This window comes from Mustela nigripes, chromosome 1 (genome assembly GCF_022355385.1).
Source record: "Mustela nigripes isolate SB6536 chromosome 1, MUSNIG.SB6536, whole genome shotgun sequence".
NCBI classification, from domain to species: domain Eukaryota; kingdom Metazoa; phylum Chordata; class Mammalia; order Carnivora; family Mustelidae; genus Mustela; species Mustela nigripes.
This window is the reverse complement of record NC_081557.1, coordinates 241,950,492-241,977,958: the sequence shown is the minus strand read 5'-3', so window position 1 is coordinate 241,977,958 and position 27,467 is coordinate 241,950,492. Positions and strand designations below refer to the sequence as shown.

Here is a 27,467-nt window from a genome sequence, read left to right as displayed (position 1 = left end):
GGGAATTCATTATTACATTCTTACATTTTTAGTAGTCTTTGCTTAATTAAAAAACATTGGAAAGCAACTCGATTTAGAAGTATGCCAGGAAAGATCTCTGATACCTCTATACTTTCTTCTCATTAAACCTGCATTGTTATGATGAAATAAACAAAATATCCAAAATAAGCAAACTCAAATGCATAAACTAAAAAACTGTGACTATCAAAATATTAGTCAGGCATGGGGTGCCTGGGTGGCTCAGTGGGTTAAAGCCTCTGCCATCAGCTCAGGTCATGATCCCAGGGTCCTGGGATCGAGCCCTGCCATCGGGCTCCCTGCTCAGTGGGGAGCCTGCTCCCCATCCCCTGCCTGCCTCTCTGTCTACCTGTGATCTTTCTCTATCTACCTGTGATCTCTCTCTGTCCAATAAACAAATAAACAAACAAACAAATAAATAAATAAATCTTAAAAAAACCCCAAAATATTAGTCAGGTAATAGGCTAATTAAGATGCATCTATATGCTCAGAATCAGAGGAAAACAGTATCTTAAAGTAGACAAAATTGTTTGGTGAATTAGAAACAGTCAACAATTTATCTTGGATTTTGGTTTGCCTGGGTTAGATATGGTTTTGTTGGGGAAAACACAATAGACAAGCTAAGCCTAAAATGGAAAGATTAGATGAAAATTAGAAGGAGGGAGGCTACTCTATTTGGCTGGCTTTGGAAAAACCCTGTGATTACCTGGTTCATGATTTTCCTATCTGACATGGGCAGAGACCTATAGATATGGCTCTTTTTTTTGACCATCATGGCACCTATTAGAGTAGCAACACGGTAGGGCACCATACCTTTTGAGAAAATGAATGACTGCAAAACCTAGCCCAGCACTCACTGGTTTTTCCACAGAGCTCTAAGTTTGTGAAACCAGTATAATCTTGAATTTCTATACATTTCCTAAAATATGCAAAGAAACTTTTATCTCACTCAGTTTCACTTTATTCACTTATGCAACCAATCCTTATTGAAGGAATTCTCTGTCATCTTTTAGTTAAAAACTAGCACAGAAGGAACCATCATTTTCTTCTCTCAAATCATGTGGAAGTTAACTGTCCACATTGGCCAAGATCATGATATATTTCAATTTACAGGCCATGAGAGACAATGTCATCAGGGTTCACGGCACTCTGAATATATTAAAAAGTATGATTGCTTTTCTGGATCTGGATGGCATGCATGCAACAATAGAGTCAAAACTTGCCAGGTGGGTGCTTTTGCTCTTTCTGGAGGCTACTATCCTGATATCATATTATTACATGTCAAGAAAGCAGTATTGAATGCTTACATGTGGTAGACATTTCCTTAGAGCAACTTCATGAGATAAGTATTATTGTCCCTATTTCACAGGTGAAGCAAATGAGGCACAATGTGGTATAAAGAGAAACTGCACAGGTAATAAATGTGGGATCAAACCCAAAGAGGTTTGGCTCTTAAACCATGCCTTTTCTACTATACTACAGGGGAGCTGGCTGGTAGGGCTTGTTATCTTGGTAATAAATTAAAGCCAGCTATACTAAAATTATACACATAAATTTAAATTACTTGAGGAAATGTATATTGAAAATCCAGTCTTGAATAGAGTTATATATATGTTCACTAATGAATACCTTTAAACCTTATTTTATATATGTAATCTTATCCCCAGAGGAAAGTATTTCAAATAATGAGAAAATAAGAACTGATGTAATGTTCTTTTAATCAAATGAAGTATATATTTTTTCAACATTAAGTTAGCTGAGGCCAATAAAGCATATTGCAGTCATCTTGCAAATGAGTGTCCTGTACTCTGAAAAGTATAGGTTATTATACTCCATCCTTAACATTTTCATAGACACAAAGTCAGAAAGTATTTCTAAAATGGATTAGCAATGAACAGAAGCAAAGACTACTACACGTGAGTGATCTTTAAGTTGTGTGTATGTGTAAATATATTTTGACATACTGTCATAATCTTGATGAGGCAAATAAATCACAAAGACTGAACTCCTCAGGGTCTGAGAATTAGTAACAGATACAAAATACATGTTCTTTCCTCTGTTCTATTTTGAACTTAAACTTTTTTTTTAGTAATATAGGTGTTCACTTCTTTATTAGAAAAAGATTACAACGTTCCATATCACAAAACTTAACATCTTTCCATTAAACATCACCCAGTTCTCGTCATTATGCCCTACAAATAAATACCTTAAATAATGTGGCGTTTCTGTTGATATTTAGCAACAATAAGGTCATAAATTTTAACTAGGAAACAGCTGCAGAAATGCTTGTTGAGCAATAATCTGTGTGTGCCACAAGAGCTTGGGCCAACAGATAGCTGAGATTCTGCTTCCATGGCCGGGACCCCTCCACGCAAGAGTGAAATTCTGCAGACCTTCAAATCTCCATTAGCAAGTGACTCCCTTTAGGAGGGAAACCTCCAAGAGGTGAAGGAAGCAGCAACCTCTGAGAATGGAATGCCCCACACAGAGATCGATCGATCGATCGATCTATCTATTTATCTATCTATCTATCTATCTCATGAGTTATATATATATATATATATATATATATATATATATATTTTTTTTTTTTTTCTTCTTCTTCCCCTTCTTCTCCTCCTCTTTCCCTTCTTGTTTTCTCCTCCTCCCCCCTTCTTCTCTTCCTCCTTCTTATTCTCCTTCTCCTTCTTCTTCAGGTCAGGGTCCAAGGTTGACTTTTTCCTTCTTTGGTTTCTCTAACTCCACACTCTGTAGTTTTCTTCCATTTCTCTGGCTATTCCTTCCTTGTTTCCTTTCCATTCTCACCCTCTTCTGGGCCAGTCATTAAATACTGGAGTTCTCCTAAACCCTCTTCTTTCCTCCCACTGCATCCTCTTTTCAGGGAAAGTCACCTATGTCTACAGCTATGATTATTAAAATAGTCTGATGATCCACAAATTTATGTTTTTAGAGTAGACCTCTTTCTGTGCTGCAGACTTACACCATACCTCAAGATATTCAAAGTTACAGTTGTGATCTCCTCCTTGTCCCTCACTCAAAATTCAAAACACCATTCTTCTAATTTTTGGTGAATGGCATTCTTGTTCATCCACTAATACAAACAAATTCCCAGATATTCTGGGAGTCATTATGTATTCCTCCATCTCTTTCTCTCATATTGAATTCCTTACCAAGTTCCACCTGCTTTTCCCTTCTAACTCTGCCTTCCCTCCATCTGCTCCTTCCCATTTCCATCTTTTGTCTAAGCTAGCATATCTCCATGGTCCATTCTGATAGTTTTCTTCACCTGCATCCATCTGTTTCAGTACTGTAGTTACAGTGACTTTTCAAACACAAATCTTATTATGTTAGCCCTCCTTCCCCCATATTAAAAATCCTCCTGTGATCTACTACTTTTAAGATAAAATCCTGATGGGTAGGTCCTCTACCTAAACTTCTAGCTTCAACTCATACCATGGTCTTTTTCTCTTGCTGCTACAACCACATTAGATTTACTTCTGTGCCTCATGTTTGCCAACATCCTTCCTGCCACAGACTCTTGAATTTGATGTTTTCTATGCCTGGACTTTTCTTTTTTCCTCTTGCCTAGTTAACTCCTTACTTAGCCTTTAGATCTCTAAACAACAGAAACTCTCTTGACCTCCGTAAGTCCAATCCCCACCAATTTACTCTGTAATAGCATGAAGTGCCACTACTTCCTAGCTATGTTTACCTTTATTGGTGCAAGTCTTTAATAAATGCCTATCTCTCTCTCCTGTCTGGAAGCCCCACTAAGGAAAGTAGGGACCCTTTCTACTTTTGGTCATCACTGTCATCTAGAGTGCCAGGCACTACCCATGCTATGATGACTGCTTGCTGGATAGATTACTGAAATAATTAACTAGGCAAATAAATATTTCTGATAATTTGATGCCAAGTCTAGAAACAGTATATGTTTTCACGAGAGAATATACAATTATTCAGAGAATGGAGGAGGTTACATATTTTGGTAAGATCAGATGTAAATTTTTCTAGTACAGATAAATTTTCCACTAGGTACTGAAAGACACCATAGAGATGGAGGGGCTTGCTCATTAAAATATGGAGTGGCAGTAACAGGCTGGAGATACTCAACTGATAACTTAAGATTTCAAGAAATCTTCAAACCAACTGTGAAAATTAGCAGTTGTGTTGCTAAACTCAAAGAGAAGGGGGCCTAAAATAGATCAGTAAGTTTGATTTTAACCTATTTACATATGACTCTGTATATTCTTTGATTTTTTTTCCCCCTCTAAATTATAAACAATCACCCTTTATTCTTCTCTGGATCCTTTCAATGTTTTCGTTAAAAAAGAAGATATCTAGCTTCAGGTACTCCAACCACATAATAGCATGGTAGCACCCGACAAATTTAGGTTCCCTTTCACACCCAGGCTCAGTTCTTTTCTCACTCCACAACTAATTGGAGACCTGCCCCAGAGCAGACAGAAGGGAGCAGTGTCCAAAAGCACAGCATCATGAACTGGATGGCCTGATTCTCCTTCAACGAGGTGCAGGGCTCTGAGCAGCTCACATTTGGCATCACTTATCCAGAATTAGAACATTGGGTTAATGATTCCATAATCTTCAGTTCACGTTCAAATTCTATGATTCTTATAGGAATTCCATTTTTCAAAATTGTGTTTTAGACAGTCAACCAAAATGTTTTCGTTTTATAATCTAAAGCAACAGCCCCTAAAAAAGAATCTATATTATATAAAGTTTGAAAACATTAGCTCTTGAGTCACAAAGACCTGGGTTCAAAGTCTCTAGCATTAATAGGCTGTGTAACTTTGAGCAAGTCACTTAAAGTTTTGAGCCTTTGTTACCATACCTAGAGGCTAGTGATATTTCCTTCACAGAGAAGTTGTAGGGATAATATGAAATATATAAGGCATCTAAAGCACAACACCTGGCACATAGCCTACAATTAAGCATTAATGTAACTGCAATTTTTATTTATAATAAAAGATAGTTCTTACTACTCCCTGTTACCCTATGTATGCTCTCTAGTAAGTATAGACAACTATTTTCTGGTATATACAAGACAGGTCAGGCTGCACATCTCTGAGTCTCATTTGAGAACCAAAGTCCATCAGTCATTCTCAGCCTTTCTCTGAATCAAAACAGCTGATGGAATCTTCAGTGAGGTCATTATTTTTAGCTTTGGAACTGTTAGAAAGTCTGCAGGGGATTTTCACGGCATTCAACAAATTAGCAAAGGTCATCAAAACACATCCACTTACTGAATTCATTGGCTTGAAATCTTATCAAACCAATGTTGTCATATTAAATTAAAGAACTATCTACTGGCTATATTTCCATAAAAAAGATAAAGCTGAATTGTGTTTAGATTTGCCCCATTGTTACTGCATTTTAAAATCATAAATTTTGATGACAAACTGACTTGTCTCCTATTTGCAACTCTCCTACCATATGGTTATGTGATTTTCTGCTAGTCCCCAATCCCTAATTTCTCCTCCTTGTCTGCCCAAGTTCAGGTACCATCTCCTTCCAGAAGCTATTCCTAATTCTGCAACCTCTGATCTCAGCTCTGTTTAGTTCTTGACCCAGACAATTTTTTTTTTTCTTTTTAAAATTAGGTTGGTGTGATTTTGACCCTATTCAGCCCTGGATAAATGCATTAAACATGACTCAATTAGGCTTTTACATTTTCACAGATGTCCTTAATGACACACAGCTCTTCTTGGTTGATTATCCAAGCTTGTAGAATAGCCATCAGTAGGTATGACAGACCATCTAAGCCACGGGCTCTTGCCAGACATTATAACGTTGAGCACCTTGCTTCCCATATTGCCATAGATGTTTTGGAAGAAATGCTTGAGGATCAGGTAATTAATCCATTTCTCTGTACATTCTAAATGATGCCCTTGAATAAAGCCAGACCACAACATTGCTGGATCTTTCAGCAACACCATTTTGGATCTAATATGATTGCTTTACTGAGATGTACTTTGATTTTATGCCAAGGGACCACACTGATGGATTATGTTAAGAAAGAACTGGATGAAACTCAGGGCCCTCTTTCTGAGTACTTACTGAAGAATGCTATTGAACAGTTAATTACGTTTGTTTTATGGACAATACGAATCTTATAAGTTGATTGTGTTTACTTTGCCTTGGCCTTTAGAAAGCTGATGATAAATCTGGGGATTATTTATTTTAACCATATGGTTCACCCCTAATAGCAGGTCTGGCTTTATACTTTTTCAGCCTATAATTTCCCTTGCTATGATCACTATAAATGCTTACTTTAGTTCTTTTGCATTGAAAGTATTTTTATGAGGTACCTCACATCTTCTGTGGAATGAAGTGGAAATTAAAAACAAATTCTTGATCCATTTTTTCAGTGAATTACAGCAATTCTAGCTTGTGGACCATTATTTAGGAATTATTTCTTGGCTTTTATGCTCCTTTCATTGTTTTATGTCTCTACAATTTGATTTTAAGCCAGAGAATATTCTTTAAATTTTCTGATATCCCCCACATAATGGCAGCTCACAGAATTTTTAAAACAGATTTCGGTACACAGGTCTGCTTCTAAGTACTAGTTATGTGATTTTTTTTTTTTTTAAACTTCAATGTCTTTGAGCCTCACAGGATTTCACTCTTCTCATTTCTATAGGAGAGAATTGACCCAAGTCTTCTTCAGTGTACTCTCTGGTTTTAAGATTCTGTCATAAGTGCTTATGTTCTCTAAAAGTATTTTTGCTAGACACAGATATTGTAGGACAGATCTCACTTAATAAACTTCTCAAAGACATGACCAGGTGACCTATTCATTGCAGAGAATGTTCATGAAAGGAAGGGCTCTGGCCAAGAAAGATTTGCTTATTTTTCCATTAAACAAAGGACAGTCCCAGACACTTGAGTTAGAATTTAAGCTGGAAGAACAATTACAGGTGGGCAATAAAAACAATGTAGAAGGCCAAGGCCTTCTTAATTCTATAATTTCACATATAATTTCAGTTCTTTTAGTACCCAAGAGACAGTGGGATACTGTTGAAGTATGACAGTTATGACCTAGTTTCAAGTCTCACACTGATCATTAATTAAATAAACGATTTATTGCCCTTATCTATGTCCTTGATTTATCATCAGTTAAAAAGAAAGTTACCTGCCCATATCTGTTTTGTGAGGATCAAATAAGACAATGCTAAAGAACACCTTCCAATAAGTGCTGCACAAATACTGTAGATTATTGTGATCATTCCCTGAGAGCGTGGCTGTGAATCAAGAAATGACATCTGATGACTCAGTGGGTATTTTGGGTTGCTTCTCTGACTGAACTATGTGATTTTTGCAAAGTTGGTCATTAAGATGGCTGAGGAAATTTAGACTCTTGATGCTCTTCAAGTTTGTGAATGACCCAACACCATATAAATTCTCCATGAAATGCAAATTCATTGGGTTTGAGGACAAAGCCCTATCAAGAGGTAGGTACCAACAGGGATGAAACCATGTCTGTTTTGTTCACTGAACCTAAAAAATTGTATCAAATATTTTTGAATATATGGAAGGAATTGAATAATGAGGTATTCTCCCTGGCTGTGCAGCTTGCTCCCTTGCTATATCAGTTAGGATATAGGATTCCAGGGTATACTTCATAAAACTTAAAAATCATGACACAGAATTCTGAGACCACTTTGTCATGCCAACATATGCTTGTTCATTGTCCACTTAGCATCACTGAGCCAGATGTCATTGAAAAGAAGCCCAATATAGTTTTGCCAGAATCTCTTTTCCTAGGTTAGAGATTTCCAAAGAGAGGGATTGGCACCAGATCTGAATGATGGAGGAGGAGACTCTATTATTTTCTGGTGGCAATTGCTGCCAGATGCATGGGCAGTTTCTCCAATCTTTGTATGTGCTCTTACTTCTTTCTATTAAAGCCTTTACTATACTGAGTGTTTCCGCTGTTCCCTTGACAGAATTTTGACTGGCAACAGCATCGCAAATGTTAAAGTTGTGAATCTAAGTTTTAACTAGGTGCATTTATATACACAGAATTATAATTAGCACTTTGAGGGAAACCATAGGATTGTTTTAAGACATTTAGATTTTACTTAGTAAACTATTGCTTTTCAGCATCCAGAAATACCGTTGAGACCTAAGAAAGTCAACTGAAGTTTTCCAAAGTGTCTTATTTTGTTCTGTTAGAAGACTGTGGTTCAATATGGCAAAGTTTCCCATAGTGTATTAGTTTGGGCTTTGCCACTCTTCTTTCTTTCTTTCTTTTTTCTTTCTTTTTTTTTTTTTTTAAAGATTTTATTTATTTATTTGAGAGAGCAAGAGGGAGAAAGAGAGAGAGAGAGAAAAGAGCATGAGCGGGTGAGGGGCAGGGAAAGAAGCAGGCTCTCTACTGAGCAGGGAGCCCAATTCGGGGTTTGATCCCAGGACTCCAGGATTGTGACCTAAGCCGAAAGTAAACATTTAACCCACTGAGCCACCCAGGTACCCCTGGGCTTTGCCGTTTTTTAACCCTGTGCATTTGGTAAATTCATTTAACTTTTCTCAGGGTTGGTGACTGTGTCAGCATGATGGGGGTCATGACAACTATTTTACTTTTCCTACAGGTTGTTGTGGGGCTCAAATGAAAATGTATGAATATATTTCATATACGGTATTGTATATGTATATGTACACGTATATGTGTGCTGTTATTCTCTTCATTCATAATTGGTCATATGCAAATAATAATGAAGATTGATAAGGATAATAAAAGTAACTTCCAGAGCATGGCAGCATTTCTGTTCCCTTTGAAGATAAACATGTGATTATGTGCACACCCAGCTCCATGAGACCTAGCCTAGTCGGCCCTGTCAGTATAAAGGGCAGTGGCTGAAAAAGACATCTTATTGCAAGGCTGAAGCTCTGTGGACAACAATGGGAAAGTCTATTGCTCCAATGTAGATAGTTCTCCAACTGCTTGAGCCACGGTTCAGACCACCCTGGATGGAGGTGTAAGATTGCTTTCATAAGGTCACTGTTGGGATCATGATCTATCTTGAGGTAATTGGGCAGGGACAATTAAACAAGTGTCTCAAAGCCACTGAAGTAACTTTTAATTCTACATAGTCATTGGCAGTGACACTATCCTGAAGTTATTGAATAAACGTGGCTAGGATTTCACACATGCCATTTATTTAAAGAATAAGCTTTTTACTCATTGAACTGAGGCAAGACAGGGAGCAGGGAAGAAGACCAGAGCTAACAGTTCAAGACTGTTGAGTGTCTTGGTGACACTGAAGACATTGTGTTCAATGCCTATGAAGCATTGCTATGAAATGCGGACATATGCTGTCTTGTCCTTCCTTGAGTAGTGTTCAAGTTACTGGCATTTCATAGCTTCCTGATTCAAAACAGTGTTACATACATATCTGCATCTGTTCTCTCTCTCTCTCATTCTCTCTTTCACACACATACCCTCTCCATCCCTCTACTCAGTTTTTCTTTAATACTTCTGTCATAGCATATCATACTCCTGCATTATATTTCATATCAGTGACTCTTTTGATTACTTCCTGTTTCCCAATAATAGATGTAAGATATATCTGGTTAGGGGCTTTGTTTTGTATAGAACAGTTCTTGATACCTGATAAGGACTACAGACAGTATGTGGGTGAATGAATAAGGTTATGAGTGTCTGAATTATTAACCAAGATTTTTTTTAATGTTCTGATTGATTCTCCAAACTCCTGGTAGAGACTAGACTCTTAAGCCCACAGCGATACTTTTCCAAAATGTATCAGTGGGTGGGCCATCTATTTTCCTTCCTTAATGAAATGGAGGCTTCATTTATAATTGTGCATGGGACACAGTAGTTCAAATGCAAGAAATGGAGCTTTCCTTCCTGAGAATTAGGGAGGGAAACTGTGGGACAAATTCTTGTCACATCACTTTCTTGTCTATAAAGGAGACTGAGTAATCATTTGCATGGTGCTTCAGAGAACACAGAAAAAATGCTAAAAAGTAGTCTGCTTGGCAGTGAGATGCATGGGAATAGCTGCAACCAGTAGCTGTATTTAATCTGCCAAAGATAGGGAGAGTGATGTTCCCACAGAGTCTATTCAAGTGGTCCCAAGTGAATCTAAAAGGAATTGAGTCACTGGTCTGTGATCCTAACCAAAAAAAATAATAAAAAAATAAAAATAAAATGCAATGGACTTTAGCACTATGTTAAAATATCAACAGAATGTTTCTCTTGTTGTTGGTCATGGTCTAGTTTTTGATAATCTAAAGTTCTTGAGAATGACATTTGTGGATCTGTACAGATGCTACCTTAGGAATGTAGCCTTTGGGGGACTATAATATAGTCGTCCTGTCATCCTAGAAGTACTGATAGTGTCGGGAATGAGATGCGCACAATAATCACTTGTATATTATAAAAGAATCCGAAACCTCTGGGAACTCAGAAATAGAACCAAGAAGAGTGAGACAAGTAGTTGCTCCTGGCATTCTGTTATCAGTCAGCTCAAGAGCAGAGGAGAAGAGGGCTTCAATTGGTTGGTGATGTACAGAAAGATCAGCTTTTTAGGTAAAAGCCAAGACAGATGGGAGAAAATGGTTAGAAATGAAGAGGAGAGAGTGATGGCTACATTCCAGCAACAGTGGCAACAATCAGAGTGATGACAACTATGACAAACCTGAGGGAAAGAAGCCTTCACAGTGGCTGTGGAAGTTGGAAGTGTTCAGGATTCCGAGGGAGGAAACATTGGATTGCCCTGTGCATTGGTCATAGTTGTGACCACTGCATACTGAATAAAGTATGTTAAGCACTGTACCAGGCACTTAAGTTGTATCTTAATGAGCTCCCATAAAGATTTATATTCTCTTTATTCTGTTTTTATCTTCTAGCTCTCCATGGTTCCCCAAATCCTCCTCCAGTGCCCAGTGGACCACAGTCCAGCATAAGCAAAATCTTCTCTATCCTCAGTGTCCTGGTCCTCACCACTTGCTTCCACCAAAACCTTGCTTTCCCTTACAAACACAGCTTACCCAATAGCCCTCTCAAAGTACTGGCTATTTTTCCTTCTACACCTCTGGGGTTGGGGCCTGGGAGTTTCATTAAGTGACTTTTGCTCCTCCTTTCTAAAAACTTCTAACTTTGAATTTCATATGATCTTATTTTATCTGCCCATCCAAGGTTAATTCTTTTCCTTTCTCTGTATGTTTAGCTTTTTTTCACCTATATGTTCCTGGTTTAATTCTTTGTGAATCCAATACACATATCGATTATTTTTCCATATATCAGACTTTCAATTTTAGATCTCTTCGTAATGATAATTTCCTCCATTTTACCTTACTTACAAGTGTAGACCTAAGAAAGAACTTAACACAAATAAGAGGCTTCCCCTATGAATTCTGTTGGACTGATGTACAAGACTCGGAGCTGGTGTCCTATGTCATCTTTGTTATGTTTAAACCCTCTGCATTCATTCATACATCTATATATATTCCATATACAGCTGACCTGGGCACAGGTGAGCCTGTCTTGACCCAGGTGGTTTGCTTTTTTAATGATCTACGTTTTGGCAAGTAAACTTAGTATCTGAGACCGCTCTCAGCATGCTTTGGTTTTAGCTTTTGTTACTTATATGGTAGCACTTACAGTCCTATTATTATTGTTACCATCATCATGCAATTATTATTGTTATTATCATTCAGTCCTAAATGGAACAGAACTTAGAAAATTTCAATAATGATTATGCATGAAATTCTCTTCAAAGTAAAACTTCAAGAAAAATAACTATAACCTGGTATCACAGTAGCAGAAGGATACTTCTCTTTTTTAAACTTCATACAACCTAGGAAGAAAGTTTAATTTTATTATAACTGTAACTATTGGTTAGGAAACTGTGAAAATTTAACTATGTCAGGCTGGACCCTTTGATTATCTACTAGCTTAAAGGCTTGATGTGAAGAATCAGAAGGACAACAGGGAGGGTATTACTTTTTATTTCTTGGAGAATTTCCTAATATTTCCAATAAGATCAGATGACAGTTATGTAAAATATCTTTTCTCAAAATAAAAAGGTAGAATTTTGGCATAAATAGCATGTTTAAATTCAAAGATGAAGAGATAAAATAATGACATCAACAGTGGGACATTACAGGTAGAAAACCCTTATAACTCAGTAATTGGATACTGAATGAATACAGGTGACTTGAGAACCCATCAGCATAGCAGTCAGGACGGAGGAAGGTGATGAGGAAGTAGTCACTGAGGATCTGGACAATGGCTGAGACCTTAAAACTAATGACTCTTGGTAGAATTATTACTGATCCCCAATGAGAAGAGTAGGTTACATTAAATGAGAACTCTGCCAAGAAAACGCCTTGTCTTGAGTTGTAAAAATATGCTTACTTGACTGAGTACACATTTTCAAAAAATTGACACATGAATTATGTAGAAAGGGGCTTTCATCCCTCCACTCAGGAAGTCACTCACAAAAAAGTAGCGCATAGAGACACCATGAAGATCAGAGTGTGAACCCCTTATAACTGCCTTTGCTTCCTGGGAAGCTAGAGCTTCTGCACCTCGTGAGAAATACAGTTATGACTGTATCTCTGAATCATGAAAAAAGAATAAGTAATTTTTAGAATTCTCTGTTGAGAAAGATTCACATCAAAATATTAAATTAAAGTTTGGCAGACTTGGACTCTTCAGAATGACTCATTAAGTCCCAGGTCTCTAGGTAGCTGAGGTGTAAATGTTGCTCCTTCCACTAAAATCGTCTAGTCAGTGGACAGAGTCAAGAAAAAAAATCATTAGACTATTCTTCATTATTTTCTCCATTATTGAGATTAAATCTTTTCTGTATACAAAATATTTGCCAATCTATTTTTTTAAAGAAGATTTTATCTTTTTTTTTTTTTTTAAGATTTTATCTACTTATTTGACAGAGATCACAAGCAGGCAGAGAGGCAGGCAGAGAGAGAGGGGGAAGCAGGCTCCCTACTGAGCAGAGAACCTGATGCAGGGCTTGATCCCAGGGTCCTGGGATCATGACCTGAGTCAAAGGCAGCGGCTTAACTCACTGAGCCACCCAGGCGCCCCTGCCCATGTATTATTTTTAAGGTGGGTTTAAGAGTACTAATGACATACTATATCTGGGAATCTTCCACACATGAAAAGGTAGGCCACAAATGTTACATACCCCAGGTACTTTACAAAGTCCACGCTGTTTGGGCTTTAGTGTTTGGAAGTTATTCAGGTCACCTGAAAATAACTTTTCTGCTTTGGTTAATTTAAAACTCAAAACTCACTTGAATCATGTGCTGAACAGCCAGTGTGACAGGGCTTTTAGCTAATTATTTAAATCTCAGTAGGAAACAAACAGCCTGGGAATGTAGATTGAGGCAGACTGGTGAGACAGGGTTTTTTTTTTTTTTGTTTTGTTTTGTTTTGTTTTTTTTCTTTTTTACTTCCGATTCTTACTACTCACTGTGGTCCATGGACCAACAGCATAGGTGTCCCCAGGTAGCACAGGAGGAATGTAGACTCTCAGGTCTCAGCACAAGCTCATTAAACTAGAGTCCATTTAAAAAAAAAAAGATTTTATTTATTTATTTGACAGACAGAGATCCCAAGTAGGTAGAGAGGTAGGCAGAGAGAGGGAAGCAGGCTCCCTGCTGAGCTGAGCAGAGAGCCAGATGTGGAGCTTGATCCCAGAACTCTGAGATCATGACCTGAGCTGAAGGCAGACCCATGAGCCACCCAAACGCCCCCAGAATGCATTTTATAACAAGATCCCTATGAGGACGTGAAGGTTTGATAAGCCGGGGCAGGGAGCATATCATACAGGTAAAGGGTCTCCACTCTGCTAGTTTCTAAGGTAAGAACAGAAACCCTTGGGCTCTAGTCAGTGGGATTTTCTTTGTTGGCATTGCAGGGCTATCAGTTAAAGTACTGGGAATACAAGTATTTGAAATCAATGCGATCACCTCGTGGGAGTTCTGTGACAAATCTGCTCTTTTCCACAATCAGATGATTGCAGTCAGGGTGCAGGGAGATGAAGATGAATACAGAAATCACTGTATTATTTTTTTGTGGTTGAAACAAAGTATACTTGATTTTGGTTTGATAAGCCATTCCTGTGAAAGCCCTAATGCTGTGCATTCATTCAAATATAAATTTTAACGACCTTTTTTCTTTTCTTTTCATGTTAAACATGAAAGCAAATGTTACTAAAGCAGCCGGTGTGCACACCACTCTCTCCCAAGTAGATAACTCCATTCCCCACAATATCACCATACCAATTAATGTGTCATCGATTGCATTCATATTAATGCATGGTATATGTATTGGGTTTTTAGAATAGATAAGTGTCTTATAACAACTTAACTTATTACTACATGGCTTTCAAGGTCTGGTTGAAGCACTTAATTCCAGTGACATGCAGGGTCCATTGGTCTACCTATTTATTTCAAGGCATGCACTTTCAAAGGAAACAAAAAATAAAAGGAGACTTTTGCCAGAGGGGATAAAGAAAAGAATAGCTTAAATTTTCTCCTTTGATCATTTCAATGATTTCTTTCTTTGAAAAATCATGCTATTTTCTGTTCTTTGCTGTACTTTCTTCTCTCAGTTCTGTTTCCATTTAGTTTCCCATTTAGAGAACTGGGTCTATTAGAAAAAGAGGAGCAAAAATTCAAAGCATTATAGCCTTAATGCAGTGCCTGTCAAACTCGACTGCATATTGAAATCACCAGGGAGCTAAAAAATGGTTGTGCAAGGGCCCAGCTTCCACAAATTTTGATGGTATTGTCCAGGCTGGGGTCATGGTATCAACATTTTACAATGCTTTTCTAAGTAGTTTCCATGCCAAGTGTGGAGCCCAACATGGGGCCTGAACTCATAACCCTAAGATCAAGACCTGAGCCAAGATCAAGAGTCAGATGCTTAACTGACTGAGCCACCCACACACCCCATGGTATCAATATTTTGAAAGCTTCCCTTAAAAATCTTTGATCTTATGGGGCGCCTGGGTGGCTCAGTGGGTTAAGCTGCTGCCTTCGGCTCAGGTCATGATCTCAGAGTCCTGGGATCGAGTCCCGCATCGGGCTCTCTGCTCATCGGAGAGCCTGCTTCCCTCTCTGTCTCTCTGCCTGCCTCTCCATCTACTTGTGATTTCTCTCTGTCAAATAAATAAATAAAATCTTTAAAAAAAAAATCTTTGATCTTAAAAATAAGAAAAAAACAAGTTATATGAAAAATAAATTATACATATTATTACAGTTCATATATGGATGTGGTTCAGGGAACAAGTCAAGACCTCCCACGAGATATGTCCATTTCCAAGCCTGCAGATGTTCATGCATCTATATGCTGAGTACAGAACAGACTATGAAACTACAGCCCCACTACAGTCAGTCAGGCCTAAATACCATATGAAAAGGGTTTGGGAACTAGTATCTGTAGCCATTTAGAAGAGAAAGGATTTCTGACCATTGGGTCATCTGTTGCAATTATAGAGATGATCTGGTGAAATAATAGTTGTTCTTTAAATTAGATCAATATTTAGTTTAGTTGACAAGAATGTCAGTAAATAAATGCCCATGTAGAAGATTAAATGAGACAGATTCCATATAGAGAAGGATCAATTAAAACCTGCTCTGCTTTGTGTTCAGATATAGCATACCTCAAAACCACCCTACTCACACACGGTGGGGAAGCTTGAGAGAAGACTTTTCTTAAGACGCTGTAATATAAGGCTAAATCTTAGACTTTCAGGTCAGATTGCTTAAGTTCAAATCTCATTTGGATCATTATCATTTTGTGACTTGAGGCAAATTACCACCATGGCACTTTGATTTTTTCCTCTATAAAGTGGTATAGAACAATAGGGTTTTGGTGAATATTCAATAGGAAATCTTGTGAAGTGCATGGCCCATAATGTATAATCAATAAATATTAGCTATCATTATTATTCAGTTTGGATCTAAAGTGAACCAAAGCTCTCAATTTAGCAAGGATGTCTAGGTCTAGAAGATTGATGTTCCGTTATAAAATGTGTCTATAAGTACTTGGTTAATACCTAAAACATTTAGGCAAAATGATAAGCTTTATTTTGACTTCCTCTGAGGAAGCTAGTAGTAGAATGGTTATCCATCAGAGCAGTAAAGAGAGAAGAACTTTCTAGAAATCTGAATTGGTAAATCAGAGATCTTGTCATCAATCTACAGGGCCACTTACCCATATATGGATAATAAATTGCCTACAGGATTGAAGTGAACAGCCAAAAGGCTAACTTTATAGTCAAGTTGATTGTAAAGCTAATTTTCATGAAAGGACTCCATTCCTCCACTGGCTTTTATTTTATAACTTTAAAGGATCAGAGACTTTTCACAAAGAGTGCTTTTTCACAGTTTCAAAGAAGCAGCCTGGAAAAAGGAATAAATTAATTCAGAAAGTATTCCCTTCTTCCCTACACCCACCCCTCTGCTCATCAAAAAAGCTACAGGCACTAAAATTCATTAACATTTCCATGAACATAAATGTGAAATATTCATTTTCATTAAGTAGTCTACTGAATATGGCAAAATCAAATTTATCTAAGGAGATATCCAATGCTGCTAATTTCCTTGACAATGGGGACATAAAGCAAGGGAAGCCATGAATCATTCATGAAGTTCAATTTACTTCTGTTATTTTTGGTGTTTAGCATCCGTGAATAGACAGTGTGCAGCATGTTGTAGATGCTATTTTTAAATTATTTCAGATCAGAATTAATGATTTGGCAAGCAGCAATAAAGTAAGAATGATTCAAAGGCTTTGCTTGTAATTATCCTATATTTCATATTTTTCTTGTGAGTGTATGTTCATGTATTCATAACATTTTTCCTATATTCTAATATCCTTTATAAATCACAATCACTTTAGAACCAGTATTTTAGGCAAGCACATAAAGTAATTTGTTGGTGATGTAACTAAATTAAATAAACCTTCAGAGTCCTAGATTTTAGGGCTTAAAGACATCTTTAAGGTTGTATAATTAACTGGCCTCTCAAAGAGGAATCTCTTTTACATTAATACTGGTAGGTGGTCATTTCTAATTAATTGAAAATTCTCTGTGGGATCGGATGTCTTTCTTTAGCAAGGACATATTTCATGAATGGTCACCTTTGTTCACTGCAAATATTTCTCTTACATTCTACCTATGCCCTCCTGTAACTTCTGCCCACCTGTGTGCTTGGTTGCTACTGTATTGTCAGGATTTACTTTGCACACAGAACCACATATGGTCACCACTTAAGAAATGCTAGTTGAATTGAATTAAGTGGGTTCAAATCAAGCACTCTGGTTGTGAGTTCTGTCATCTTGACTGGGATGCCCAGATGGTTGGTCAAACATGATTCTGCATGTTCCTGTGGGGGTGTTTATAGATGAGAATAGCATTTTAATCAGCAAACTGAGTAAGTAGTCTGTACTCCTTAATGTGACCAGGCCTCACCCAATCAGTTGAAGGCCCTAATAAAACAAAAAGATTGACCATCTTCAGAGTAGGAAAGAGTTCCTTCTGCATCACTATCTTTGACTGGGGACAATCAGTTTTTTTCCTGTTTTCAGGCTCAAATTGAAACATGGTTCTTCTTAGATCTCAAGCCTGCTGGCCTTCCAACTAGAACCACACCATCAAACTCTTCAGTTTGCTGACTCATACTACAGATCTTGGACTTACCTGCTTTCATAACTGTGTGAGCCAACTTCTTATAATAAATTTCTCTGTTTATCATCTATCTATCTATCATCATTTATGTATCATTCATTACATTTCTCTAGAATATCCCAACTAATACTCTGGGTAACACCAAACATAAGGTTTCTCTTCTATATGATAGCATTTGAAACATTTGGAAATAGCTGTTATGCCTCCCTAAAATCTTCATTCCAGATATCTTGGTCTTGTCCTCTGAAGGAAATTATCTTAATATGGCATTAAGAACTGGACACACTTCTTCACATGTGGCTTTACCAGCACAGACTTTCGTAGAACTGCTCCTATCACATGTCTGGATGCTATACTTATTTTGATTTTATTTCAAGGTATTAAATAAAGTTTAGCATTTCACTTCTGCAAACATCACATTTTCTCAGGGTATTTTTCCATAGCTAAGTTGGGCTGCTTTATTAGGTAGACACATTTTTCTTATCACTTGCCATAGTTTGGATGAGGAAACAGTTTTATTTTGGAAATAATCCAACATGACTATGGCTTGACATTCTGCATACATGGTGTTACTATCTAGACATTTAAATCAATACAATGACAATATTCTGAAACTAAGAGATCAAGTAGATGGTTCACAAAATCGAATATGTTAACACAAAGTCTAAGTTAAAAATTTCCAAACCATTTTTTAAAAAGAAACAGGCATAAAAATGACCAGGTATAATTAAATGTTATTATTATTATTTTTTTTTGATAAACTGATTGTGGTTTAGGTAGGAGGGATTTGGATAGTTAATGATTCAAGTGAAGGCCCCCTCCACCCCCGCCTCACCATTGAAAGTAATTCATCATATTTACCAGCCTGTCAAAATTCTTCAAGTAATTAAAATATTCTTTTTCCCTAACTGGATCTTGGTTGACACATTTACAATCCTAAATTTTTGAGTTAGTCTTAAGGCATGAACATAAAACTGTACAAATGAAAGAATATTTCATTGCACATAAAAAAGAATCCCTGCCTTAAATTTTATCTGAAGAAATTAGAATTAGACTTATCTTCTAAAATGCAGAAGACTGGAAAAGTTTGGAGCCAAAAAATTTAGCAAACAAAACCCACAGGTACTTATTGTCAGGTATGAGACTAGGTTTTCATTATTGTGTGGTGAACAAAACTTCTTCCCTTCATGGAGTTTATAATCCACAGAAAGGGGAAAAAAAAAACAATAAACACAGAAACAAACACTACTAAGTGCTATTTGGGAGACTAACAGAATTTTTAAGGAGAATATGGGTTCCTACTTTAGTTTGGATTCTCAGGAAAGCCTCTTATAGGAGGTCCTATCATAGGTGGAAACTATTTGGATAAGAGGAAATCACCATAATGGCGAAAAGCATTTCAGCCAGAAGCAACGAAATGGTAAAAAGAATGAGACAGAAGAAAGCTTGGTCTGCAAGGAACAAAAAATCTGTGGTGTTGGGAGTTTAGTGTAGTAAGTAAGGGAAAGATGGCTATAGATGAGAGTGAGGGTATCAAAGGAGGGCAGGGCACACAGAAGCTTAAATGTTATTTTAAGAAGTATGCAGAGTTTTCTTGGTGCAATGGGAAATCTTTGAAGATTTTTAAAGCATAGAAGTAATATGATTCAATTTACATCTTGCAAAGATCATTCCAGCTGCTGGGTAAAGAACGTTTGGAGAGAGTCAGGAGTGAAAGCAAGAAGACCAATAAAAAGATGGCCGCAATGATTCAGGTAAGAAGTAATAATGGTGGTTTGGTGGCAGTAAGGCCGAAGAGTGGCGGAAGGGTTTGATACAGATCTTGCAAGTAGAATGGATAGTACTTGACAACAGATTGGATGGGAGGAGTGTGAGGGAAATGTTAGACACTAATCCCAGGATGCTGGTTGGATAGTGTGATTAAGAGACTAGAAAGGAAACTCATTTGGGAGAGGAAAATTGAAAATTAAGTTTTGAGCAAATTAAATTTAAAATGTCTTTGAAATATCAAGATAGATATGCTAAAAAGAGTGCTATGTATCAGTTTGGGGCTTGGAAGATATTGGAGCTAGAGTTATAAATTTGGAGATTATTAGAATAAAGACGGTACATAAAGAGAGGCCCTTTGTGACCCTACTGAGAACACTCTCAGTGGAGGTGGGAGATGGATAGGCAGGTTCCAGGTTACAGTGGGTTAAGAAGAAGTTAGACAGCAGACAAGACATAGATCAATCTTTAAAGCAGTTTGAAGATAAAGAAAGCGGAGAGGTTAGAAAAAGCTTAAGGAGAGATGGGGGCATAGGGCAGAGGCGTTTATGATGAGAAGAGTTTTCAGCTAGTTTTCAGGCTGTGAAGAGAGGTAGCAGACAGGGTGAGACTAAAGGTCTGGAAGCGCAAGGGTAGTAGTGTGTGTGAACTTGAGAATATTAATTCCTAGAGGAGGCAGAGTTGGAATCCTGAACACAGGGGTCAAGTCAGTCTATACAGGGAATAGAAGTACCTCTTCCTTTGAAATACAGGGGGCTAACTCAGCATAGTGAAGATACAAGGAAGTCTAGAAGACAGATGAGACCACTAGGAGATTTCAGGCCTGAAATGGCTTCTCTCAATGAGAGATAACACTATCTCCTGAGATTTTCCTCATTTATTATTTCAGGGAATGGGAAAAGGCACTTGTATCCTTCACAACTATTACTGCAAGCCCTTTCTATACCTCCAGGAAGCTTGTGCCTATCAAGCTTTCACATGATAGCTTTATTGATTTCAAATTCTAAATCCTCTTAATACTAAATTCCTTGATTGCGTTTTCTATGTGCCATTAACTCATTTTATAGCATCCCAGGGCCAAGAAACCATTAATGGGCTCCAAGTTCAAGTAAATTTTCAATTTTACAAGCCTTTATGGCCTTTCCAATTTTACTTGACTAGATGACATTAAAGTAAAGCAAAACCTCTTTAATTTGTCTTGAAGGACATAACCAAGAAAAACATTTCCCTATCCTTGGGATGGTAATGGGAGAGAACATAAGCCAGTAAATTTTGTAAGGTAGGAAAAGTTTCCACTCTGTTGGTCACAAAGTGTGATTGCTGCAATCTTACATTGGCAGACGTCTGCTTTATCATTCTTATCTCCCAACTAATACTAGAGCTTCTCATTTGTAATCACTTTAAAGCTCAGTTATAGTCTTCATAAACTGTCAGTTCAGGGAGAGTTATTCCAGCAAATAACGCAACACAGTTCTCTTCAAGAAGAGTTAAAAAATAGATAACTGACAGATTCAGTTTTATTGGTGCTTAGCAACATATCGATTATGTACACAGGCAAAACCAAGCAAAGCTCATTCAAACTCCGTATTATTGCCATATATTACTTATTTACTTGAAGTTATTACTCTTAAGCTTTAAAATCTCTTTAAAGTGGTTAAATAAAAAGGGATACATTTTAAGTAAAATATTAAGCTAAGCAATGCTGTCCTTTGAGGCCTTTGAATTTTTTTTTTTTTAGGTTAACATCAACGGAATCAAGGACTACTTGGTTTCCTGCATCCACAGACTACCCTCTCTCCACAATTGCAATCATCTGACCTTTGATCTAAAGGCAAAATTCTGCTTCAGCTTCTGAGATCTAGTCTAAGCTTTATCAGGGATAATTTTAGGAAATATAGACCAGTCTTTGGTTGATTCAGCATCCTAAACCTTGCTGAGAGAGTGGTTCCAATTTGTGTTACACTTCTAATCATTTGTGTTCTGTTGCCATGCTCGCTTATTGATTGCAAGGTTCTGTGATGGAAAGTATATCATCTGGGTTTGAATCCCCACTTTATCAATATCCTTGCTCTGTGGTTCTGGGCAAATTATTTAATTCTCTGAGGCTCAGATACATACTCTTTCAAATGTTGTTATGAATACTTATGGTACAGAGGTATTATACTAATACCTAGCTTTTGTTTGGCAAGTAGAAGACAGTTCCCTTTTTTTTACCCCTTCTCCCAGGTTCCTGCCATCATAGACTCTATATTGCACCAGTTCTCCAGCCTGAGTTTTTGTTCTATTTTAGGTAAATAGCTTTAGGGACAAGATTTTTGTGAACTGCTACTGGATTACTTTGATGACGGTCACCATCTGCCTGCATTCCTACATATTAGCTGATTTTAGGGTCCTGGTTACTATGCCACATCGATCTATCTGGACAACTGATTGCATCTTACTGAATTCTCTCAATGATTACGATAAGGTCAGGTCATTCCCTTTCCCTTTTGCCTTACATCGTTTTTATGATAACATTGGACTATCAGGTTTCTTGGGCTTCCCCCATCCCTGCCCCACAAAAGTTATGTTTAATTTCTGCTTCATTTACAGGTTTTTTTTTGGTCATTATGTGATATGATAAATGGACCTAAAAGTCAAATGCTTTTGAAATCTGAACAAAGAAAATCCTCTGCTTAAAGAAAAAATATAAAACTATGATAACAGGAAAACTTGATAGGCTTCATAAAATAACATGTATATTTTGTGAGAAAATGCTGCTAATTTTAGGACTTGCAATCTACAATACAGAAACAATTCAAGTTAAAATCGATTACTTCTTAAAAATTTTGATTACATCTTTAAATGAATGGTGTAAACCAGAAAATCTTGGAATTTCAAGAGGTAGTCAAATCGTAATGCTGATCAGCACAAGAGTAAAGGTAACAATTAGCAGAACCAATGGAAGAGGGGTCAAGTGTAAAAGCTAACCTGTATGAATGAGTAATGAATTCATCCTTCTTTTTCTATATAAGTTCTAACAGTTCAAGTTCAGCCTAGATTTATTATACGTCACTAGCCATTAATAAATAGCTGGGTTTGTATTCCATTACCGTGGTTGGAATTTGGTTGTCATCAGCATTTAAACCAAGTCACCAGCAATACTTTCTTATATTAGCAACTTTCAACCAACTTACTTATACCATGTATTTTAAAATGAGAATATTAGTTAAAAAATAGCTCATGAATGATCTTGTTCACTCCAGGTTTAGTGGGAGTAGATCAATGTGCATGTCTAAATATACAGCTCTTTCTACATAAACATCTTTTATTTCTAAGCCTATATATAATAAAACTAGAAAATTAATATAATTGTTTAATAATCAGACACTGGTGAATATATTTATTATTTATTCTTTAATAATACTATAGGGTCACCTGGAATTTTCCTTTGCCATTTTGCTGTTTAGGTCTAGAACTATTTTGGATTACTAAATAAATATCTATTTCTCACATTACATTAAGCCATGTTATAATGCTCTGAATTACCTACTGTCACCCTTCTGTGACCCCCAAAACCAGGAAATTGCCTAGGCCTGATAATCACAATATATGGGCTCAACTGCTTGTATGTTGAGCTGAGAAACAGTGAAAGTCAATAAGAATAAATATTAGTGACTAAAATATTCTAATTGTTAAGAAAGCAGTCAGTGAAAAACAACCCAAGAAGACAAACAAAAATCAGTCACTAGACTCAAAAAACATCAACTCTTTGGCCCAAAGCACAAGCCTCATGAATGCCATTTATCATCCTGTTCTTCCCGTGAAGAAAGACAAATGTGCCCAAGACTCTAACATAGTGTTTTTGTAAAAGATAACAATTTACAGTCATTCAGGTGCACAGACTATAGAACCAAAAACAATCTCTCAAGGTCTTTTCATATTAAAATGTTTTTCCTCTCTTATTAATGCAGCTTGGATATTAGAAGTCCTTGGGGGAAACTCTACTCTAAGGAGAAAAGCATGAGTTCATAAATTGTCCAGCTAAAATAAGTAGACTTTCTCTTAATGGTTCAAAAATACAACTGCATTGAAATGACCCTTGAGCCACCAATGTGAGAGAAGACGTCATTACACTGTGAATCTCTTGAAAAGTTGGCAGGGGAGTGTAGCTAAAAGTATCCCAGTACCAATTATTCAGTGCAAAGTTGAACTTAATTGGGTCAAGCAAGCATCCCTCTTTCTCATTCCCCTGTCCAAGGAACTCACAACTTTCAATCTCCAGAGTGCAGTTCTGTTCATCCAGAGGATATCTTCGTAGGTCCATCATACATGCAGCTGTGGTTGTGATCCTGTCAGGATAAAAGAGAGAAAAGATAGCTTCATAAGGATGATGACTTTCATTGCCAGGCTTCCCAGCTCCAAATCATGTGCACCAGCTGACATCAAAATCTTGTGATGAAACTTTGTGAAGGTGAGCAGATTAAGTTCAAGTCTTTTTTGCTGCCCACTAGGTGTGAGCTGGTTCTAGCTTATTGATCTCCATAAGCCTAGGCCCCCTCATCAATCAAAACACCTACTGCAAAGGATGGCTGTGAGGAGTAAAAGAGATAATGTGTTCAAAGCTGCTAGCCTTACTTAGTCAGTGCTCCACAAATGATGGTCATGTTACAGCTGTTATTATTCCATGGCCCTTCTTATACTTACTAGCATCTAGCAATATCTGTGACAATATCTACAGCAAGTCTGGCCTTATGAGTAGGAGGAGATCAACACTATGCATCAAAACCTGTCTCCCTCTCCTGCTATAACATAGTAATAAAACAACAAAAATGACACGAATAGTAAAATCCACCCTCCATGACATTTGGGGCCTCACATTCCCCACTTTTAGAGAGATTTGTCAGATTCTTAAAAAAATCTGACAAATTGAGAACTCTGAGAACCTCATCTACCTATACTCAGCAGGTAACATATAACCAGTAAGGAAGCACTACCCGAGGATTGGTGTTCATACCGTATTTACCAGCTTCTGTTCTCCACTCAGCTTATTTGTTTATGCAAATCCCAGGACCTTGACTCTAGATATCCTACTAGGGTTCCATTACCTGTCCATTTTCTCTTGCCTGTACAAGTTTCTTAGAATGTGGAGTCTGAGAGTAACTTAAATTCCTGTGGTTAGTCCATGCTTGTAAATATTTAGTATCACTTTGGAATTGACAAAGTACTTTAAAAAAAAAAAAATTACATGATCCTTCTCCAAAAGTAATGTGTAATCATAATTTAAAGAACTCAAGAGATTCAAATTTAGTTGTGTTTCCTTTCTACCTTAATCTCTAAGAACTACAACATTGGACATTTTCCATAAATACTCTGTGTGCAAAAGAAGACACATATGTCTTCTTAAGGGGAAACGTGTTAGATAGCAAACTACTATGTTCCCTGTTCTGAACCTTGCTTGGATTTGGTTCTATGTCAGCAAATAATAAGCTGTCTTTAAAAAATTTACTACAGCAGGTTCAGCTGTATGGAATAATAATAATAATAATGATAATAATTTATTTTTCCAATCACACTTCAGTGGGCATTTACATCATTTCCTATTTTTTTACTTTTACAGATGAAGATGCTCTGAATATATTGATATATTCTACTATCTCTGATTATATCTGTTGGCTGTTTCTAGGAAGGGAATTTTTAGAAAAAATGGTATGTACACTTAAAATTATGCTACATCACCCTTCACAGAGGTTATGCCAATTTATACTCCCCCATCAACAGTGTATTATTCAATAAAGTATTTCTCAAACCTATGATTTTTTGTGGCTGCTAAGACAAGTTATTATTTTGGTCATTTGTGCTAACCTAAGTGATACCTTCTTAAAAACATTATTGAGAAATACACTAGCTGTTTCCAATTTCTCTTTGGCTTTCCTTACCAAAAGAAAGAAAGTTTAGAGGTGCCTGGATGACTCAGTCCATTGAGCAGCTGACTCTTGATTTCGGCTCATGTCATGAACTCAGGATCCTGAGATCACCTGATCACCCCGTGTGGGGCTCCATACTCAGTGGGAGGCCTGATGTAGGTTCTGTTTCTCCCTCTCCTTCGTACCTTCCCCCAACTTGTACTCTCTCTCAAATAAATGAATAAATCTTTTTTAAAAAATGAAAGTTGATCAAGGTAAACATTTGCATGTTTCCTTTGAAGTCTGTCTTAGACAGGACTTTGTTCAATTTAATCAGATTTATTGGAGGATTATATAAGAGCAGAAGGAATTCTAAAACTCAATTAAAATTTCTTCAAAGTACTTTATAAAAAATATGAAGTTTTATTCCAGAATTTAACCCATAAAAGTATTTTACTAGATGCCTTATTCCTCCCCACTCCCATTATCACATGAATTAATTTTTTCACTTAATAATATATCATGAATATCTTTTGTTGCCATAAAATACAATTCCACAACATTATTTGTATGGCCTGCATAATATCTCAAACACCCTCAATAAGATGACACAATGAATATTTAAAATGCTTTAAAAATCACCCATCTACTATATCTACTATATTCTTTGTTTAATAGCTGCTTATGAATTAAAAATTCAGGAGGATATGATCATTCCCTAGAAATTAATAGTGTGGCCAGCCCTATGATCCCATGACATAGCCAGTAATTCTCAACCAGGGATTATTTTTCCCCTACAGGGACATTTGGCAATATCTGGAGACATATATTTGACCATGAGACTGGGGACAGAGGCTTGCTACTGGCATCCAGTGGGTAGAGGTCAGAGTTGCTGCTAAAACACAGTGCCCAGGATAGCACCCAACAATAATGAATTACCTATTCCAAAGTGTCAGTGGTGCCAAGGTTGAGTAACCCTGCTACCATGGTGGTTTTCAAATATTTTTCCTCTGAGGACAATTTTAATAAAAGGAAATCTTCCAGAGAACCTCAATATATAAAATACAAATGAAATGAAACCATGTTTTGTAAATATAAAATTATCTTATAAATTCAAATGTTGACCTCTATTTTAATGGGCACAGAAATTTGAAGGCAGGGAGTACAATGAGAATTATGGTCTTAAATCTCTCCCAGCACCAGTTACTTTTGTGTTGAGTTTTATTCGTATAGTATCAAACTATTCTCATAAAGAAGGAAACATTTGCTTCTAAAATCTTACTTGACTGGCCACGGGCTTCTTTGAATTAGTAGGGGGGACCCCCCAGGTGATAAAGGAACCTCCTCTATACTCAATCACTCCTTTGTGAAGGTTCAGATACATCTGTAGATGGTTGGACTCTAGTAGGTGTTTAATTATGGATTAAAGGGAAGCTTTACTTGTTGCTTTATGCTCTGCATAAGTTAATCTGGTAGCAAAAGTTAATACTATGATGGGTCTTGAATGCATTAAAATGTAGCATAGGACGCATTACAGTGTGCATGCTTCTTATTATAGTTTAAAATTATAATATTTAAAAATCAAATTAAAATCAAATATTTATGGAACTATGGAAGTTCTTTAGGAATACTTGAGAGCATCATTTGAGTCCTGTTGGTCAGTCTATCACATTTAATTGACCTCATTTCCAGACATGTGTCCTCAAGTGCGTGAACCACATCATATCAGAATAAGGACATGCATTGAAATCTTTTGTTGAACCACTGATTCACAAATTGTGAAGCTCTGGAATTTTTACAAAGCAATTTGAAAAACCAAAAAAGCATTGTATATAAATGAACAACAAATGTTTCATGGGTATGTGTACTAGAGTTGTGAGTGATTAAAAAAAAAAAACCTTTTGTAAAGCATAACTGAATTTACTGTTGCTGTTTGTTATGATCAATCCATTTGGCAATCAATAGATTTAATATCTAATTGATAATCATCTTGTTGTATAGTTTTCATCACACCAGAGGCTGGCTCACAATCTGATGATTTTTCAACTAGTATCACTTGGACCAGTTTCCTTCTGCCTCAAGTTCT

The 27,467-nt window shown here is 36.9% G+C and overlaps 1 protein-coding gene across 1 annotated transcript in view; it reads right to left on the bottom strand.

The window, feature by feature from the left end:
- The window catches only part of GABRB1 (gamma-aminobutyric acid type A receptor subunit beta1), a 400,080-nt gene that overhangs the window by 89,431 nt on the left and 283,182 nt on the right, over nucleotides 1-27,467 (bottom strand). Inside the window, exon 5 of the mRNA XM_059396136.1 lies at nucleotides 23,745-23,827. Coding sequence (XP_059252119.1) covers nucleotides 23,745-23,827 — 83 coding nt within the window. The remainder of the gene's footprint in view (nucleotides 1-23,744; nucleotides 23,828-27,467) is intronic.